Raw genomic sequence first — 19,788 nt, 5'->3', positions numbered from 1 at the left:
CCAGCTCCAACAACTGGATGTCTGGGGGACCACAGAGCCAGCTCTCCCTCTTCCTTCCATGTGGGCACTTGCTCCTCCTCTGAGATCTCCTTTAGGGTGGCTCGGTCCTCCTCTGAGATCTCCTTTAGGGTGGCTCGGTCCTCCTCTGAGATCTCCTTTAGGGTGGCTCGGTCCTCCTCTGAGATCTCCTTTAGGGTGGCTCGGTCCTGCTGGGTGAAAAAGGAACACGGTTAAGACAGGATATTTTAGATTCCGGAACATCTTTACCAGATAAAAACAGATATGTGTTGTACTGCAGTACATCATGCTACAACACAGACTGTCACCTGGCAACTGTCATCGGCTACGTTACACACAGTAAGCTGTCCAGTAAGTGTCAGCACTGCAGTGAAATTATAGAGTAGCATACCTGAAGCTGGTCACCAGTAGGGTCTCGGCGGTATGCTTGACTAATCCATACAGAAGACAGCTTGGCTTCAATCTAGAAGGACATGCAGCATGGCTTAATACACTGGTCACCAGGGTATTTACTCTAAGTGAATGGTGTGTGTGTGTGTACATGCGTGTGCATGCTTACATATGTGAGTGTGTGTGTGCACGTGTGTGACTGTCTAAATGTGTGTCCTGACCTCAGAGAGGCTGGCAGCAGTGCTGGGCGAGCGCCACTTATCGTCCCGGTCATGCTGGTAGTCTGAGTTCTCCTCTGTCAGGTGTCTGCAGCACCAGGGTGAAGGGAGGGGGAACCTCACGAAGGGAACGCCACCGCCTCGCGCCTCGACTTGCCGTAAAGCTGCACCGCGTTTACCTGTAGACAGAGACACAAGTAAAGCACGTACAGCGACAAACACAATTCACATGTAGCGTACAGGAAATTCCCTTAGGATATCATAAACACAATAACACACAGAGGTGCTCTATCTCCTGCACAAGGCAGACACACAGAAAAGCAGGCCATTCACCTGCACAGTGTGCGCACACACACACACACACACACACACACACACACCATTCACTTAGAGTAAATACACTGGTGACCAGTTTCAAAAAGGGAAGATACACTATACAGTACAATTCAAAAAGTTTGGACACACAGAATAATAGTGAAGACATCTAAACAATGAAATAACACATTTGGAATCATGTAGTAACCAAAAAAGTGTTAAACAAATCCAAATATATTTTAGATTTTAGCCACCCTTTGCCTTGATGGAAGCTTTGCACACTCTTGGCATTCTCTCAACCAGCTTCACCTGGAATGTTTTTCCAACAGTCTTGAAGGAGGTCTAGGATGAGAGAAAGCCAACAGTGTGCAAAGCTGTCATCAAGGCAAAGGGTGGCTACTGAAGAATCTAAAATATATTTTGATAGGTTTATCACTTTTTGGTTACTACATGATTCCATGTGTTATTTCATAGTGTCTTCATTATTATTCTACAATGTAGAAATAAACAAAAAACCTTGAATGAGAAGGTGTGTCCAAACTTTTGACTGGTACCATATATACAACAGAATGTGGACACCCCTTCAAATTAGAGGATACGGCTATTTCCCTCTAGTGGTGTGGGGGCTGTGCTTTGGCAAAGTGGGTGGGGTTATATCCTTCCTGTTTGGCCCTGTCCGGGGGTGTCCTCGGATGGGGCCACAGTGTCTCCTGACCCCTCCTGTCTCAGCCTCCAGTATTTATGCTGCAGTAGTTTGTGTCGGGGCTAGGGTCAGTTTGTTATATCTGGAGTACTTCTCCTGTCCTATTCGGTGTCCTGTGTGAATTTAAGTGTGCTCTCTCCAATTCTCTCTTTCTTTCTCTCTCTCGGAGGACCTGAGCCCTAGGACCATGCCCCAGGACTACCTGACATGATGACTCCTTGCTGTCCCCATGCTATGCTGCTGCTCCAGTTTCAACTGTTCTGCCTTATTATTATTGGACCATGCTGGTCATTTATGAACATTTGAACATCTTGGCCATGTTCTGTTATAATCTCCACAGGCACAGCCAGAAGAGGACTGGCCACCCCACATAGCCTGGTTCCTCTCTAGGTTTCTTCCTAGGTTTTGGCCTTTCTAGGGAGTTTTTCCTAGCCACCGTGCTTCTACACCTGCATTGCTTGCTGTTTGGGGTTTTAGGCTGGGTTTCTGTACAGCACTGAGATATCAGCTGATGTACGAAGGGCTATATAAATAAATTTGATTTGATTTGATGATTTCAGCTACACCCATTGCTAACAGGTGTATAAAAATTGAGCACACAGCCATGCAATCTCCATAGAAAACATTGGCAGTAGAATGTCCTTACTGAATAGATCAGTGACTTTCAACGTGGCACCGTAATAGGATGGCCCCTTACCAACAAGTCAGTTCGTCACATTTCTGCCTTTCTAGACTTTCCCCTGTCCACTGTAAGTGCTGTTATTGTGAAGTGGAAACGTCTAGGAGAAACCATGGCTCAGTAAACCATGGCTCAGTCGTGAAGTGGTGGACTACACAAGCTCACAGAACGGGACCGGTGAGTGCTGTTATTGTGAAGTGGAAACGTCTAGGATAAACCATGGCTCAGCCGTGAACTGGTGGACTACACAAGCTCACAGAACCGGACCGGTGAGTGCTGTTATTGTGAAGTGGAAACGTCTAGGATAAACCATGGCTCAGTCGTGAAGTGGTGGACTACACAAGCTCACAGAACCGGACCGGTGAGTGCTGTTATTGTGAAGTGGAAACGTCTAGGAGAAACCATGGCTCAGTCGTGAAGTGGTGGACTACACAAGCTCACAGAACGGGACCGGTGAGTGCTGTTATTGTGAAGTGGAAACGTCTAGGAGAAACCATGGCTCAGTCGTGAAGTGGTGGACGCTCACAGAACGGGACCGGTGAGTGCTGTTACGTCTAGGATGGCTCAGTCTACTACACAAGCTCACAGAACCGGACCGGTGAGTGCTGTTATTGTGAAGTGGAAACGCTAGGAGAAACCATGGCTCAGTCGAGTGGTGGAAACAAGCTCATGAGTGCTGTTATTGTGAAGTGGAAACGTCTAGGAGAAACCATGGCTCAGCCGTGAACTGGTGGACTACACAAGCTCACAGAACCGGACCGGTGAGTGCTGTTATTGTGAAGTGGAAACGTCTAGGAGAAACCATGGCTCAGCCGTGAACTGGTGGACTACACAAGCTCACAGAACCGGACCGGTGAGTGCTGTTATTGTGAAGTGGAAATCTAGGAGAAACCATGGCTCAGCCGTGAACTGGTGGACTAACCATGAGTGCTGTTATTGTGAAGTGGAAACAGGAGAAACCATGGCTCAGCCGTGAACTGGTGGACTACACAAGCTCACAGAACCGGACCGGTGAGTGCTGTTATTGTGAAGTGGAAACGTCTAGGAGAAACCATGGCTCAGCCGTGAACTGGTGGACTACACAAGCTCACAGAACGGGGCCGGTGAGTGCTGTTATTGTGAAGTGGAAACGTCTAGGAGAAACCATGGCTCAGCCGTGAACTGGTGGACTACACAAGCTCACAGAACGGGGCCGGTGAGTGCTGTTATTGTGAAGTGGAAACGTCTAGGAGAAACCATGGCTCAGCCGTGAACTGGTGGACTACACAAGCTCACAGAACGGGGCCGGTGAGTGCTGAAGAGTGTAAGAATAGTCTGTCCTCCCTGCCGAATTCCAAATGGCTTCTGGACACAATGTCAGCACAATAACTGTTAGTTGGGAGCTTCATGAAATGGATTGCCATGGCCGAGCAGATACACAAGCCTAACATCACCAAGCGCAATAACAAGTGTCGGCTGTAGTGGTGTAAAGTTTGCCACCATTGGACTCTGGAGCAGCGGAAACGCATTCTCTGGAGCCATCTGGCAGTCTGATGGACAAATTTGGCGGATTCCAGGAGAACACTACCTGCCCCAATGCATAGTGCCAACTGTAAAGTTTGGTGTAGGAGGAATAATGGTCTGGTGCTGTTTTTCATGGTTCGGGCTAGGCCCCCTTAGTTCCAGTGAAGGGAAATCTTAACGCTACAGCATACAATGACATTCTAGACAATTCTGTGTTTCCAACTTTGTGACAATTGTTTGGGGAAGGCCCTTTCCCCTTTCAGCATGACAATGCCCCCATGCACAAAGCAAGGTCCATACAGAAATGTTTTGTCGAGATCGGTGTGGAAGAACTTGATTGGTCTGCAGAGAGCCCTCCCCTCAACCCCATCGAAGACCTTTCGGATGAATTGGAATGCCGACTGCAAGCCAGGCCTAATCGCGCAACATCAGTGTCCGACCTCACTAATGCTCTTGTCGCTGAATGGAAACAAGTCTCCGCAGCAATGTTCCAACATCTAGTGGAAAGGCATCCCAGAAGAGTAGAGGCTGTTATAGCAGCAAAGGGTGGGACCAACTCCATGTTAATGCCCATGATTTTGGAATGAGATGTTCGACGAGCAGGTGTCCACATACTTCTGGTCATGTAGTGTAAGACATCAGAAGCTAATGGAGTCAATTTGTGACTTCAACAATTCCCAACAAAGGTTCTCTCACTGTTAATGAAGTGAACCAAGAGAGATATAGTAGCCCGCAGGAGGGTGTGTGTTGGTACTTGCGCCCGTGTGTGCGCCTGTACACGCGCCTGTGTGTGTGTGTGCTCGTGATCATGCATGTGTGTGTGCGTGTGTGTGAGATCAGAGGGGCCAACCCAGTGGTATAGCCCTATTCTCAGTGAGGGGACTCAGGGAGCCGCTGGGCCTCTTGATTGCTGTTTAATGGAGTGGGTTGTGCAGGAGCATCTGGAGAGCCCAGCTGACGCTGGCTGCTCTGTGCCATCTGCCCAGAGATGTAGGTGAGACCTGGCCACCTCTACTAAGGTTTAGGGGCCTGCCATCTTACCGGGAGACTGCGGCTCAGAAAAATGCGTGTGTACTAGTATGCAGGGTTGGGGATGTGACGAAGCCTGACATAAAATTGAGCTATACCTTTGGGCATTTAAAACTTGAATCTAGCGATACATTTGGAGCTCTAAAACTAGCCTCCCTCCTCTCCTCGCTCTCCTCTACTCTCCTCCTCTCACAGAGTATTCCTGTCCTGTGCCACAGTACTATGGTGGTTGCTTCTGCCACGACTGCCAACAGCAACAGGTTGAGGGCACAGTGGTGAATCTGCACCAAGCCATGCCAGGGAGGGGAGCGGGCAGGAAGAGGGGTAGGGGTGCGCAGGGGGTGGCACAGAGGGGCGAGGGAGGCAGGGGTCTGACGTACAGAAGGCCTCGGTTAGCCTGCTAACCCCTCTTCACAGGAGTATGTACCCACACATACACACTCCCCAACCACACACTCATATAGACAAACACACACACACTCCCACCACACACTCCCCAAACAACCACACACTCATATAGACAAACACACACACTCCCCAACCACACACTCATATAGACAAACACACACACTCCCCCAACCACACACTCATATAGACAAACACACACACTCCCCCAATCACACACTCATATAGACAAACACACACACTCCCCCAACCACACACTCATATAGACAAACACACACACCTATAATGCAAAAGCCCAATGAACAACAGAAAATACAACAGCACAGAGTTCCCCTGTAGTGTACATTAGACACGGGTCTAACTAACCCCCTCTAGTCACAGCTACATCTGAACTGGAGCCAGGGACATCACCTGACCACCAAGGTTATTGGACAGGCTCAAGGTGATAGGGAACAAAAAATACTAGGAAATTATTTGAAGTTATGACACATTAGATGTGTGCTACCATAATCTTGAGGTTCTGCCAGGTAAAGCCTGCATGTATAACCAGTGCATTATGACTGACAGATCACGGGTTTTCTATCACTTCCTGATCTTTGTGCTACATCCCATCTATTTTTAAATGTCATGGTTTGGTTACTTTGTATGCCTTTAGACAAGGAAAATGTTGTGTGTGTGTTGTGTGGTGTGTTGTTGTTTCGATGCCTGTCCAGTACCTCTAGTAGTTCGTCCTCTGGTCTCAGGAGGCCGTGTTTGGCCACAGGGCCTCCTGGGGCCACAGAGGAGATGTAGTGGTGGCCGTCAACGAGTCCAACTCCACCCCAGACGCATGGTGTGGATGGGTAGCAGCTAGGATAAAAGAATAGAATATTTTATCATCTAATCAAATGCGCCGAATACAACAACAGGTGTAGTAAACCTTACTGTGAAATGCTTACTTACAAGCCCTTAACTCTATTTCTTGAACTGCATTGTTGGTTAAGAAAATATTTACTAAATAAATGAAAGTACAATTTTATAAAAATTGTAACACAATAAAATAACAATACCGAGGCTATATACCGAGTCAGTGTGCAGGGGGTAAAAGTCGAGGTAATTTGTACATGTAGGTGGGGGGTAAAGTGACTATGCATAGATAATAAAAAGTGAGTAGCAGCAGTGTAAAAACTATTTTAAAAACATTACAATAAATTCACAGATTTCACAACACACTGTGTGCCCTCAGGCCCCTACTCCACCACTACCATATATCTACAATACAAAATCCATGCATACGTGTGTGCCTATGTTTGTGTTGCTTCACAGTCCCCGCTGTTCCATAAGGTGTTTGTTATATGTTTTTAAATCTAATTTTACTACTTGCATCAGTTACTTAATGTGGTCATGGCTCTGTAGTACTGTGGGTCTCCCATAGTCTGTTCTTGGGGACTGTGAAGATGTATGTCTTGTGGGGTATGCACAGGTGTCCGTGCTGTGTGCCAGTATTTTAGACAGACAGCTCGGTGCGTTCAACATGTCAATACCTCTCATAAATACAAGTAGTGGTGAAGTCAATCTCTCCTCCACTTTGAGCCAGGAGAGATTGACATGCATATAATTAATGTTAACTCTCTGTACATCCAAGGACCAGCCGTGCTGCCCTGTTCTGAACCAATTAAAATTTTCCTAAGTCCCTTTTTGTGGCACCTGACCCCATGACTGTACAGTAGTCCAGGTATGACAAAACTAGGACCTGTAGGACCTGCCTTGTTGATAGTGCTGTTAAGAAGGTAGAGCAGCGCTTTATTATGGCCAGACTTCTCCCCATCTTAGCTACTGTTGTATCAATATGCTTTGACCATGACAGTTTACAATCCAGGGTTACTCCAAGCTGTTTAGTCACCTCAACTCAATTCAATCTCCCTCACTAGCTTTAAGCACCAGCTGTCAGAGCAGCTCACAGATTACTGCACCTGTACATAGCCCATCTATAATTTAGTCCAAACAACTACCTCTCCCCATACTGTATTTATTTATTTATTTTGCTCCTTTGCACCCCATTATTTCTCTCTACATTATCGCACATTCTTCCACTGCAAATCTACCATTCATGTTTTACTTGCTATATTGTATTTACTTTGCCACCATGGCCTTTTTTTTTTTTTTTGCCTTTACCTCCCTTATCTCACCTCATTTGCTTACATTATATATAGACTTATTTTTCTACTGTATGTTTGTTTTACTCCATGTGTAACTCTGTGTTGTTGTATGTGTTGAACTGCTTTGCTTTATCTTGGCCAGGTCGCAATAGTAAATGAGAACTTGTTCTCAACTTGCCTACCTGGTTAAATAAAGGTGAAATAAAGTAAAATAAATTCCACATGATTTATTACAAGATTTAATTGATTTTAGGGTTTAGTGAATGATTTGTCCCAAATCAATCTGTTTATTATCTATGCATAGTCTCTTCACCCCTACCTAACTGTAAAAATTACCTTGACTAACCTGTACCCCCGCACATTGACTCGGTACCAGTATCCCCTGTATACAGCCTCATTACTGTTATTTTATTGTGTTACTTTTTATTTTTACTTTAGTTTATTTGGTAAATATTTTCTTAATTCTTTATTGAACTGCACTGTTGGTTAAGGGATTGCAAGTAAGCATTTCACGGAAAGTCTACACATCCCGTATTCGGCGCATGTGACAAATAAAGTTTGATTTGATTTGAAATAATGCTCAAAGCCAGTGGCATGTCATTAGTAAAGATTGAAAAAAGTAAGGGGCCTAGACAGCTGCCCTGGGGAATAACTGATGTTCTATTAAATAGCATCATCTGTGTTCTGTTAGACAGGTAACTCTTTATCCACAATATTGCAGAGGGTGTAAAGCCTACACATACATTTTTCCAGCAGCAGACTATGCTCGATAATGTCAAAAGCCACACTGAAGTCTAGCAAATTACTGATTTCATGAACCTTGTTTCTTAAGCCTCTTATGTTAAAGTGGGCTATTGTGAGCACTTTTCTTCGGGGATGCTTACTTGTTTTCATTGCGTTACTGGGAAGATTGTGTCTACCAACGCCTCTGGTGTAATGTACATTTGCTGACGGATTATGACAACTCCACATCACAAAGGTAGGGATCAACGATAAATCATTGCCTCAATGCAGCCTTACAATGCTGTGAAAGGATCCAGGAACCCAAATGATTTGGGTGGATCCCATCCTCCTTATAAAACGTGTTTTGTTTCCAAAAGGTATTGAAATTGTCAACAAAAGTTATACCCATTGAGCTGCAGTAATCACATAGCCAGTTGTGAAGATAAATAATCCTGCTTAAGCATTTAATGCCATGATTCAGAGAGGGAACAGGGCCAGATGGGTCTAGCAGAGTCAATCGGCTCTTTAAAATCCAGTTTCAACTGTTCAGAGCTACCCTTCATGTCATTAAAACCCGTCCTTTACTCAAGCTCCGGGATAGGACATTGTTCCTGGTGCAAAAACAGTCACAATCCTTACCATGGAGCTGCCCAAAATCACAGCTGGCAAGAATGACAAGGAAATCAGCCCACACCCTTGCTTTACAGAATTCAGAGAACCCTTTATGGACGGGCAGGAAGAAGGATAACTTGAGCCCATTTCTCCTGGCGCAGTCCTGCGTCAGATGGAGATCCAGAGCAGGGACGGAAGGTTGGCGATATCGACTTCAAAATCGTAGTAGTAGGCACTGCGGCCGACAAGACACAGGCACCCCCAGCAATGAAGGTGCAGGAAGATCCAGGACGGCCAAAATATTTGTTGTTTACATCCGACATGCGCGAACGCAGTCCAGCCACCAGCGCAGAAAATGTAAATGTTCCACTCTGCGTTTCCCCAGTTTCTTACGTAAGCTGGCGATCTGCGTGATCAAAGGAAGCCACCTCAAGCCTATAATCCTCGGCAAACAATTGCCACATCGGAACTCTGGTGATCCGGTTTGTCCCGAAACAAAGCGTAGTAGATACAGCTCAGGAACCGTTCATTTATTTCTCCAGACAAAGAGGGCTCCAATGGAAAACTCATCGTTAGTTTGATGGCAGTGTAGCGTCTCTGTCAAGCAGGCTTTAACCTGTCTGTTAAGCAGGATTCTGGGACAAAAATAGCGGTCCTAGCTGTTAAAAGCTAACCACTTCGTGGCATCAACGCAAAAACAAGTTCGGTATTCGTATTTAATGAATAGTGGTTTTGTTTTAAGAAAAAATGACAAACCGAGCTTATCATGAGGTACTCTACCTCAGGCAAGCAATACCTCAAGGATTAATATTAGACATCGCGCACCAGCTGTTATTGACAAATAGACACACCTCGTCTTACCGGACGTAGCCGTTCTGTCCTGACAGGAAAACCCAGCCATATTATCCGTATCGTCGTTCAGCCACGACTTGGCGAAACATCAGATATCACAGTTTTAATGTGCTGGTAGGATAGTCTCGAACGGACCTCATCCAGTTTATTCTTACCCACTCACCAACGAATTTTCACAAGGCACATCGAACTCCACCCCCTGTACCTCCTGTTCTTCATGCGAATGATGGGGATTTGGGCCTGGTCTTGGAGAAACAGTATGTCCTTTGCTTTAGACTCATTAAAGGGAAAAATCTTCATCCAGTTCGAGGTGAGTAATCGCCGTTCTGATGTCCAGAAGCTCTTCTCGGTCATAAGAGGCGGTAGCAGCAACATTATGTACAAAATAAGTTACAAACAATGTGAGAAAACACACAAAATAGCACAGTTGGTTGGGAGCCTGTAAATGGCAGCCATCCCCTCCGGCGCCATTCTGTAACATCCCTGTGATAACTGGGGTGGTTTTGTCAAAGGAACTGTGTGGCATAAGCATTAAGCTCCAATATTTGATTTTAACTGGTGGTCACCTTGGAGTAATTCTGTAATTCAGCATCATCTTCAATAACAGGGTCCAGTTCAACCACCTGGGAGGAAAACACACAAACAATGGTCATTATAAACTGGGTGGTTTGAGCCCTGAATGCTGATTGGCTGACAAAACATTTATTTTTACTGTTCTAATTACATTGGTAACCAGTTGATAATAGGAATTATAACACCTCGGGGGTTTGTGGTATATGGCCAATATACCACAGCAACGGCTGTATCCGCATCAAGAACAGCCCTTACATGCTGACGCGTACATAGGCATGGCAAAATAAATGTACACATACATGTTATTCAATCATTGCACCCACACTGATCTCATTGTATTTTAGGAGCATATACCCACGTGGGTGATTGAAAGATGAACTAAGGTTTACACTCCAGTCCAGTTGGTGGTGGTGATGCACCTTAAAGTTGGTTGCAACCATCATATAAAATTCCAAGAAGCCTGAAGGAAGAAAGATTACTAGAAAAACAAGCTCGGTTTACCTTGTGCATTTCTGGCCTGTGCATTTCAGGTAAAATAACAATGCAATGTTTATATCCCACGACAAATTAGTTAGCAACAGCAAGCTAGCTAGCTAAATTGACGGAAATGAATAAAGTTGGTTCAGAGTTCATTTTGATATAGCAACATGGGTCTTGATCACGTCTGGTGTGGGTGGACAAAATCAACATGCGTGTGATATCGGGTGTGCGGCGGTCTGGTCAGCATGTTAGCTGTGGTTTATTTGGCCATATACCACAACCCCTCGTAGCTTATTGCTTAATTATATAATTCCTTCCCTATGGGATGATCAAACCTCACTTGATATCAAATCAAACTGTTACTGATTGACATGACTGATTTCTCTGAGCTTGTCTATGGTGTGTTGGTATTCTGTCCATATGTTCATTTCCTGCTGTCAGTTAGAATCTCACCAGAACATCGTACTGTGGCCCCAGAGACTGCTCCCATTTGTCCTTCAGCTCCAGCTCAGACAGAGATATCTCTTCCACACCTGTAAGACAAAGGACAGTGTCAATGCACATGTTAATAAATCTGGGACGTGAGGAACGACACAAAACATGTTCAATTGTATTTTGAATGGAACTTCGCTGTTAAGGGCAATTACACCACTTTACAACCTCACTGTCATCATCCCCGGCACAATACCAGCATCAACATATGTGAAAACGGCACATTTACATTTTGTAGAAAACAGCAAAAGTTCAAACAAAAAAAACCTTGTTTGGGCTAAGAAATCATTGTTTTTTACTTTTAATCCTACCTGTCACAGAGAAGCATTTTTTTTAGGACCATTCTTATTATACAGTATTTTTAACCACAGACTATAGAAACCTGCTGTTTTCACATAGTCTACGCAGATCCTGGTGGCAGAATTTCCCTTTAAGCTTAACTGAGTGAGAAGTCAACCCTGGGACACTGACAGGGTAACAAGATTGCTGCTTGTGATCCAGGAAGTAATGAGACAGACATGAGTTCGGCTCCCCCACAACTGTACTGTAGGACTTTTTACAGTGAACCTGGGGGGGAAAATCAGCAGCAGGACATGGAGGAGGAATTATTTTACGCTGCGTGTTCATTACCAGTGTAAAGATGTAAAGAGAAACTCCTCAGAGCTAGCTCCCTTGGACTGACCACAACCACTCCCAACACACATGGAACCGTTTGAGTCCTACATGGTGTGTGTGTGTCTCTCTCGCTTTCTGTCAGCCCCGGTGTGTAAAAACCCAAAGGCTTGTGACATGAGCTCCAGTACTGTACCTGATTAATTAACATGGCTAACCACTCGCCGCTGAGCAATTCCTCTCCAATGTTTCACTGAATAAATAGCCTAATACATGGTTTTGGGATGTCAAGGAGGAAGGAACATCTGTGGGCCAGGCGGAGGACACGCACGAACACACATACCCACCACAAACTGTTGCCACAAAGTTGGAAGTGACGCAAGTGCCTTAATGTGTTCGGACCGCAGGAAGAGTAGCTGCCTTGGCAACAGCTAATGGGCATCCCTGATGAATATAATACACACCTAAATATTTACAATACATTTCAGTCAGTTAGCAAAGAAAAATAGAGGGAAGGAAGAGAGAGGCAAGAGAGAAAGAAAGAGAACAGCTGGACGTGGGAGCCAGGGTGGAGTCAGGGTGGACGGTGGAGTCAGGGTGGACGTGGGAGCCAGGGTGGACGGTGGAGCCAGGGTGGAGTCAGGGTGGGCGTGGGAGTCAGGTGGAGTCCAGGGTGGACGGAGCCAGGGTGGACGGTGGAGCCAGGGTGGACGGTGGAGTCAGGGTGGAGTCAGGGTGGGCGTGGGAGAGCCAGGGGACGTGGGAGCCAGGGGTGGGCGTGGGAGGAGCCAGGGTGGACGGTGGAGCCAGGGTGGACGTGGAGCCAGGGGAGCCAGGTGGACGGTGGAGCCAGGGTGGAGTGGGAGTCAGGGTGGACGGTGGAGCCAGGGTGGAGTCCAGGGTGGACGGTGGAGCCAGGGTGGACGGTGGAGCCAGGGTGGACGGTGGAGCCAGGGTGGAGTCAGTGGAGCCAGGGTGGACGGGTGGACGGTGGAGCCAGGGTGGACGTGGGAGCCAGGGTGGACGTGGGAGTCAGGGTGGACGGTGGAGCCAGGGTGGACGGGGGAGTCAGGGTGGACGGGGAGTCAGGGTGGACGGTGGAGCCAGGGTGGACGGGGAGCCAGGGTGGACGGTGGAGCCAGGGTGGACGGTGGAGCCAGGGTGGACGGTGGAGCCAGGGTGGACAGGGAGCCAGGGTGGAGTCAGGGTGGACGTGGAGCCAGGGTGGACGTGGGCCAGGGGTGGAGTGGGAGTCAGGGTGGAGTCAGGGTGGACGGTGGAGCCAGGGTGGACGTGGGAGTCAGGGTGGACATGGGAGTCCAGGGTGGACGTGGGAGTCAGGGTGGACGGTGGAGCCAGGGTGGACGGTGGAGCCAGGGTGGACGGTGGAGCCAGGGTGTGGAGCCAGGGTGGACAGTGGAGCCAGGGTGGACGTGGGAGCCAGGGTGGACGTGGGAGTCAGGGTGGAGCCAGGGTGGGCGGAGTCAGGGGTGGAGTCAGGGTGGGGAGTCAGGGTGGACGGTGGAGCCAGGTGGAGCCAGGGTGGACAGTGGAGCCAGGGTGGACGGTGGAGCCAGCCAGGGTGGACGTGGGAGCCAGGGTGGACGTGGGAGTCAGGGTGGACAAGCACAATCAGACTGGTTCAAGTGTTAAGTTACTGTACTGGCACAGTGGCACTACCATAAGAGATTTTTTGCAAAGGTGTTGTGTAATGTACTGTGAATGTCAATGGTTCAGACATACATTGTTCTACGTGATTGACAGCTCATTGTGCCACTACACTGAACTACAGTAAAAACTAAAAAGCCCACATCAGCGCTTCAGTTAAGACTCACTCAAAACCTCCACGTGGACATCAGCCAACAGTTGTTCTGCAGTGGAATGGACTAGAATCAGTTTCCAACATCTTCAACTTTCAATGATTCTAATACATATAACAACGCATGTATTTGTCCCAAACGGCACACTATTCGCTAGGACACTACTTTGAGCCCATAGGGCTCTGTTCAAAATAAGTGCTCTATACACTGAGTGTACAAAGCATTAGGAACACCTTCCTGATATTGAGTTGCACTCGGGGCATGGACTCTACAAGGTGTTGAAAATGTTCCACAGGGATGCTGGCCCATGTTGACTCCTATGCCTCCCACAGTGTGTCAAGTTGGCTGGATGTCTTTTCGGTGGTGGACCATTCTTGATAGACACACGAAGCTGTTGAGCGTGTAAAACCTCAGCAGCTTTGCGGTTCTTGACACACTCAAATCGGTGCGCCTGACACTTACTACCATTTGGGACAGAACTCATGTATTTCTGCTTCAGGTGTTACTTCCCTAGCTATCACCTTTAAATGAGACAAACATACACTACATGACCAACAGTATGTGGACACCTGATCATCGTACATCTCTTTCCAAAATCATAACCCTCTTTTGTTCCATCCAGTAACTAGATAACACCAGACACATATGAAAAGGGGAGACATGTACAGTGCCTGCAGAAAGTATTCAAACCCCTTGAATTATTCAACATTGTGTTGTTGCAGACTGAATTTGTCACACCCATCTACAGACAATAGCACATCATGAAAAAGTAAAAACAGATTTTTGGAATATTTTGTGCAAATGTATTTTTGTACAGCCCTGAGTAAATAATACATGTTAGAATCACCTTTGGCAGCAATTACACCCATGAGTCTAAGATCTTTGCACACCTGGATTGTACAATATTTGCACATTATTCTGTTTTAAACTCTTCACCACTGTCAAGTTGGTTGTTGATCATTGCTAGACAGTCATTTTCAAGTCTTGCTATAGATTTTTAAGTCAAAACTGTAACTAGGCCACTCGGGAGCATTCAATGTCATCTTGTAAGCAACTCCAGTGTATATTTGGCCTTGTGTTTTAGGTTATTGTCCTGCTGAAAGGTGAATTTGTCTCCCAGTGTCTGTTGGAAAGCAGACTGAACCAGGCTTTCCTCTAGGATTTTGCCTGTGCTTAGCTCTATTCTGTTTATTTTTATCCTAAAATAACTCCCTAGTCCTTGCTGATTACAAGCATGCCCCTATTATGAGGCATCCACCACCATGTCATTTTAAGAGTGGGTATTCAGTGATGTGTTGGATTGCCACAAACATAATGCTTTGTATTCTGGACAATAAGTTCATTTCTTTGCCACATTAGTTGCAGTATTACTTTAGTGCCTTGTTGCAAACAGGATGCATGTTCTAGAATATATTTATTCTGTACAGGCTTCCTTCTTTCCGTCTGTCATTTAGATTAGTATTGTGGAGTAAATACAATCTTGTTGATCTATCCTCCATTGTTTTCAAATGGGCCTGGCTCCCCAGTTTAGTGGCTATGGCTCCCCAGTGGCTGGGCCTGGCTCCCCAGTGGCTGGGCCTGGCATGGCTGGGCCTGGCTCACCATGATCTTTTGGCTGGGCCTGGCTCCCCAGTGGCTGGGCCTGGCTCCCCAGTGGGTGGGTCTATGCCTAACCCATGGCTACGCCCCTTCCCAGTCATGTGGAATCCATACATTTGGGCCTAATTCCTTTATTTCAATTGACTGATTTTATTATATGAACTGTAACTCAGTAAAATCATTGAAATTGTCAAATGTTGCGTTTATATTTTTGTTCAGTATAGGTGATGATCCCTGCTGTACAGACACTGGGAGACAAATTCACCTTGCTGTCTAGAAAATCTAAGTGTGCAAAGCTTTTGGAGACTTACCCAGAAATACTCACAGCTGTAAACGCTGCCAATGTTGATTCTAACATGTACTGACTCGGGGTGTGAATACTTACGTAAAATCAGATATGTCTGTATTTTATATCCAATAAATATGCAAGAATTTATAAAAGCATGTTTTCATTATGCGGTATTGTGTGTTGACAAAATTCAGGCTGTAACAACAAAATATGTCAAAAGTCCAGGGGTGTGAATACTTTCTGAAGGCACTGGGCCATCCAAGTACGACAAGTCAAGCAGACTGTACGTGAGGGAAAACACCAGTGCCTGTGTGTGATTAAGTAGTATGTTTGTGTGTGTGTGTGTGTGTGTGTGAAATCAGACCGCTCACTTTACAAGGTTAGCAGTCTCCAGTTAGCTCAGAGGGTGTTGTATCCCTCTCCCTAACCGCTGTAATGAAACAAAGAGCCCAGGAGAGATAAGAGTTCCACAGTGATTCAACCTCTTCTAAATCACCTCTGTCACACTGCTCAGCTGACCAATGGCCAATGAAGTGACCAATGCAGCAAGCATCTGAGAAGTCACAGGAAATTAGTTCATAGAACTTTGGATGCTTTCCCCGAGACTTTTTGAAAATTACTGTATAGAGTAGCAAACAAATTTGTCATAGTAATCTTCCCCTCTGATGCTGGATGGTAATTAGAAATGGCAGGAGGGAGGTTGAACTCAGTGGACTGCAGAAGGGGAGGTTGAATTCAGTGGACTGCAGATGGCGGGAGGGAGGCTGAACTCAGTGGACTGCAGATGGCAGGAGGGAGGCTGAACTCAGTGGACTGCAGATGGCAGGAGGGAGGTTGAACTCAGTGGACTGCAGATGGCAGGAGGGAGGCTGAACTCAGTGGACTGCAGATGGCAGGAGGGAGGCTGAACTCAGTGGACTGCAGATGGCAGGAGGGAGGCTGAACTCAGTGGACTGCAGATGGCAGGAGGGAGGCTGAACTCAGTGGACTGCAGATGGCAGGACTCTCAGTGGACTGCAGATGGAGGGAGGCTGAACTCAGTGACTGCAGAAGGCCGGAGGGAGGTTGAACTCAGTGGATTGCAGATGGCAGGCTCATTGGATTGTAGAAGGCCGGAGGTTGAACTCATTGGACTGCAGATGGCAGGAAGAAGGTTGAACTCATTGGACTGTAGGACAGTGGAGTATGTATCTATTAGGGTGGTAGTTTAAAAGGTCCTGTCTTCGTGTCCACCTTATCAACCAGTCACAGTTACATGTACACTCCCGAGGTTTAGGGATGTCCTTTCACTAATTACACCGGTGCACTTCCCGAGCCATCAATGTACCCTTATGAAAGTCTGCATTTCTGAATAAGTCCATTGGTCTTACAGGAAAATTCCACCAAATTGGTAATTGTTTCATTAGTCCATTGTTGATATAGTCCCAAAATGTTTTTCATGTCAGCAATCAAGTTATCAAGATGTATATACATTTCAAAATACAGAAATACAGCCGGTATGACGCAAAACGCACCCTGACGTGACGCAAAACGCACCCTGACATGACGCAAAACGCACCCTGACGTGACGCAAAAACCCACCCTGACGTGACGCAAAAACCCTGACGTGACCAAAACGCACCCTGACGTGACGCAAAACGCACCCTGACGTGACGTGAAACAGATCCTTATGTGATGCAAAATGCAGCATTATATGATGCAAAACACATAATACCGGCTGTATTTCTGCTCTAGTAGGACTAGTGATACACACTCACAGGTAACTGGTAAAGAGTACTAGTAGTCCTTACCTTTGTCCAGGGACCTCTCCAGTGACGGTTTGGGCGAGGCCATTTTCCTGACCAGGGTGAGGAGGACCGTCTGGCCTGTCTGCTTCATCACCTCCAGAACCTCCTGGTTAGTGAAGCCCTGCAGGCTCACCCCGTCCAGCTGGCACAATGAAACAGGCCAAAATTACTTCTCACCCTTGTCCCCGTAATCTCTGACAGGGGGTTTCTGACAATTTTCTATTTTAAGCAGGTAAGACAGTGAGAACAGATTTTCAATAGAAATCTGAACTGACAATGAAGACCCAATATGGTTGTGTTATAGTGTTGTGTGTGGTTGTGTTATAGTGTGGTGTATGGTTGTGTTATAGTGTGGTGTATGGTTGTGTTATAGTGTGGTGTGTGGTTGTGTTATAGTGTGGTGTGTGGTTGTGTTATAGTGTGGTGTGTGGTTGTGTTATAGTGTGGTGTGTGGTTGTGTTATAGTGTGGTGTGTGGTTGTGTTATAGTGTGGTGTGTGGTTGTGTTATAGTGTGGTGTATGGTCATGTCATAGTGTGGTGTATGCTTCTCTCTCACACTCGCTCACTCATTCACTCTAATGCTCTCTCACTCTCACTCTCTCACTCTCGCACACACACACCTTGGGGTTAATGAGGGTTGCGCTCATTAAAATCTGATTAATGGTCTCACCTCTATTATCCTGTCATAGATCCGGATGTTTCCGCTCTGCTCAGCGGCACTCCCAGGAACCACGTTCTTCACAAACACCCCGACCGCGTCTAGGAGAGAGAGAAGGGGAGGTGGAGAAAGTGAGACAGACGGAAGGAAAGAATGAGAGAGCAGAGAGAGAGAGATCAAGGAGAGGGGAGTAGAGAGACAAGACACCATCAAAACAATACATCTCAAACAGAGTCAACAATACAGGATCGGAGTACAAATAGGGGCTAGGGAGCTAGGATTAGGGCCTGGGTTCAGGGTAAAAGGCTAGGGGACTAGGATTAGGGGCCTGGGTTCAGGGTAAAAGGCTAGGGAGCCAGGAGTTGACATGGTATTGGGCATCGGCCTACCTTCGAGGTTGTTGTATCCGATGATGGTGATCCCCAGGCTCTGGCCCTCCTTCTTCCTCAGAGGCACTTTATGGATCTCATAACCCTCCAGGTTGGGCTGGAAAACCATAGAGATATGCTGTACATGTACTGACGTTCTAATGTCACGGACATATTCCCACAATATGTAGGTCAGTAGAGGGGCAGGGGTCACAAGAGAAGGTGTGTGCATGTCTAGGTTTGTGTGTGTGTGTTCCCCATCCTCCTGTCTCACTCACTGTCCTGCGGATCCTACTCTGGGGTTCGACTCAGAGGGTAAGACAAAGACGGGGCTGGCAGAGGGCGGGGAGGGGGCGGCGGGGAGGTGGAGTACTGTCCCGAGGGGTCACGGGCGATGAGCATGCGCACGTGGCTCCCGCAGCCTGCATCACCTTGACCACCTGGTCGCTGGTCAAGCCACCTGTGGGGTCTCACCAATACGCAGGATGTGGTCACCTGTACGCAGGCGCCCATCCTATAGGGGGAAAGAAAGACAGAAAGAAAGACAATGTTAATATTTGTACAAACTGGAAATATGAATAATACACAATGCATTATAGTTAAGTTCAGGGTCTAGCAATAACATCAATTAATTAGACTTTTACTCAAGTAGAATTTTACTGGGTGACTTTTTACTTTGAGTAAAAGAAAAGATACCTTAATAGAAAATGACTCAAGCATAACATTTGGGTACTTTATCCACCACTGTTGGTTGCTAGTACATGAAAGAACTACCCCAAAAATCTGCTCATATTCAACATTTCGCTTAGTTGGACCATTTGATAATTTCAGCCAATGTTGTCCAACGCATTTTACATCCCACTTGAACAGGCCAGTCCCACCCTGGTCTGGGCCTGGCCCCGCGGTACTAAGCTGGGGAATGTATTCACAGACTCGCAGGTCAAGCAGAATAAACTCAGCGAGGAAAAAGGGAAAAGTCAAAAAGAAGAGGGAGAACAGCATCCTTTGTGGAAAGAGGGATGAAAAGTGTTTGATGCATAACCGTGGTGCAGGAAATCTCCCCAACTTCTCTCCCTGGGTCTGTGCACGGGACAACGGGGGCGCATTGAAGCCAGCCCTGGCCATTAAACATTGAAATGGGAAACGCCAGGGTCTAACAAAGACCCAATTTTGACAGCTTTTTTGGAGCATAAGATCCAGTGATGTGTGAAATGCTGCACTGTGCCTTTTGAACAAGCAGGGTTTTGTTGCCCAGCCTGGGCTCTCTTGGACATTCAAAGAAAGAGAGAAAGAGAGAGAGAGACAGAGAGAAAAGGAAGGGTGTGGTAGACAGAGTGAGAGAGAGTGAAAAGGAAAGGAGGGGGAGGGGGTCGAGAGCGAGAGAGAAAGAAAAAGAGAGGAGTGGTGCAAAGCAGTTTCAGAAACAAGGGATAAAGGTTTTAAATCCAGATCCCTCTTGGATAACACTTTATTATAAAAGGTTATAACCGACAGACTGTTTTTTTTACAAATCAAATGACATGT

The 19,788-nt window shown here is 46.6% G+C and overlaps 1 protein-coding gene and 1 long non-coding RNA gene across 2 annotated transcripts; both read right to left on the bottom strand.

The window, feature by feature from the left end:
* Nucleotides 1-30: 30 nt before the first annotated feature.
* Nucleotides 31-723, bottom strand: LOC121842411. Its single transcript, XR_006081095.1, has 3 exons — nt 630-723; nt 410-481; nt 31-206 (listed from the first exon to the last, which is right to left on the bottom strand). It is a non-coding gene; the product is annotated as an uncharacterized LOC121842411 (long non-coding RNA).
* Nucleotides 724-6,061: 5,338 nt separating this feature from the next.
* On the bottom strand, nt 6,062-18,119 carry LOC121842410 (inaD-like protein). Its single transcript, XM_042312406.1, has 6 exons — nt 18,104-18,119; nt 17,909-17,997; nt 17,241-17,379; nt 11,092-11,171; nt 10,152-10,208; nt 6,062-6,109 (listed from the first exon to the last, which is right to left on the bottom strand). Exons 1-6 carry the CDS (start codon nt 18,117-18,119, stop codon nt 6,062-6,064), a joined length of 429 nt encoding a protein of 142 aa, XP_042168340.1.
* Nucleotides 18,120-19,788: the final 1,669 nt, after the last annotated feature.

Source organism: Oncorhynchus tshawytscha, unplaced genomic scaffold (assembly GCF_018296145.1).
Source record: "Oncorhynchus tshawytscha isolate Ot180627B unplaced genomic scaffold, Otsh_v2.0 Un_contig_18272_pilon_pilon, whole genome shotgun sequence".
Classification (NCBI taxonomy): Eukaryota; Metazoa; Chordata; class Actinopteri; order Salmoniformes; family Salmonidae; genus Oncorhynchus; species Oncorhynchus tshawytscha.
Note: the sequence above shows the minus strand (reverse complement) of the source record. Positions and strands in the feature narration are given on the sequence as shown.

Bases quoted from the DNA above. Each gene is read 5' to 3' on its own strand.
- LOC121842410 (XM_042312406.1), bottom strand. The intron at 11,172-17,240 runs GTAAGGACTACT...TTTGTCTTACAG, and splicing joins GGAGAGGTCCCTGGACAAAG to GTGTGGAAGAGATATCTCTG. The intron at 10,209-11,091 runs GTGAGATTCTAA...TTTTCCTCCCAG, and splicing joins GGCCACAGTACGATGTTCTG to GTGGTTGAACTGGACCCTGT.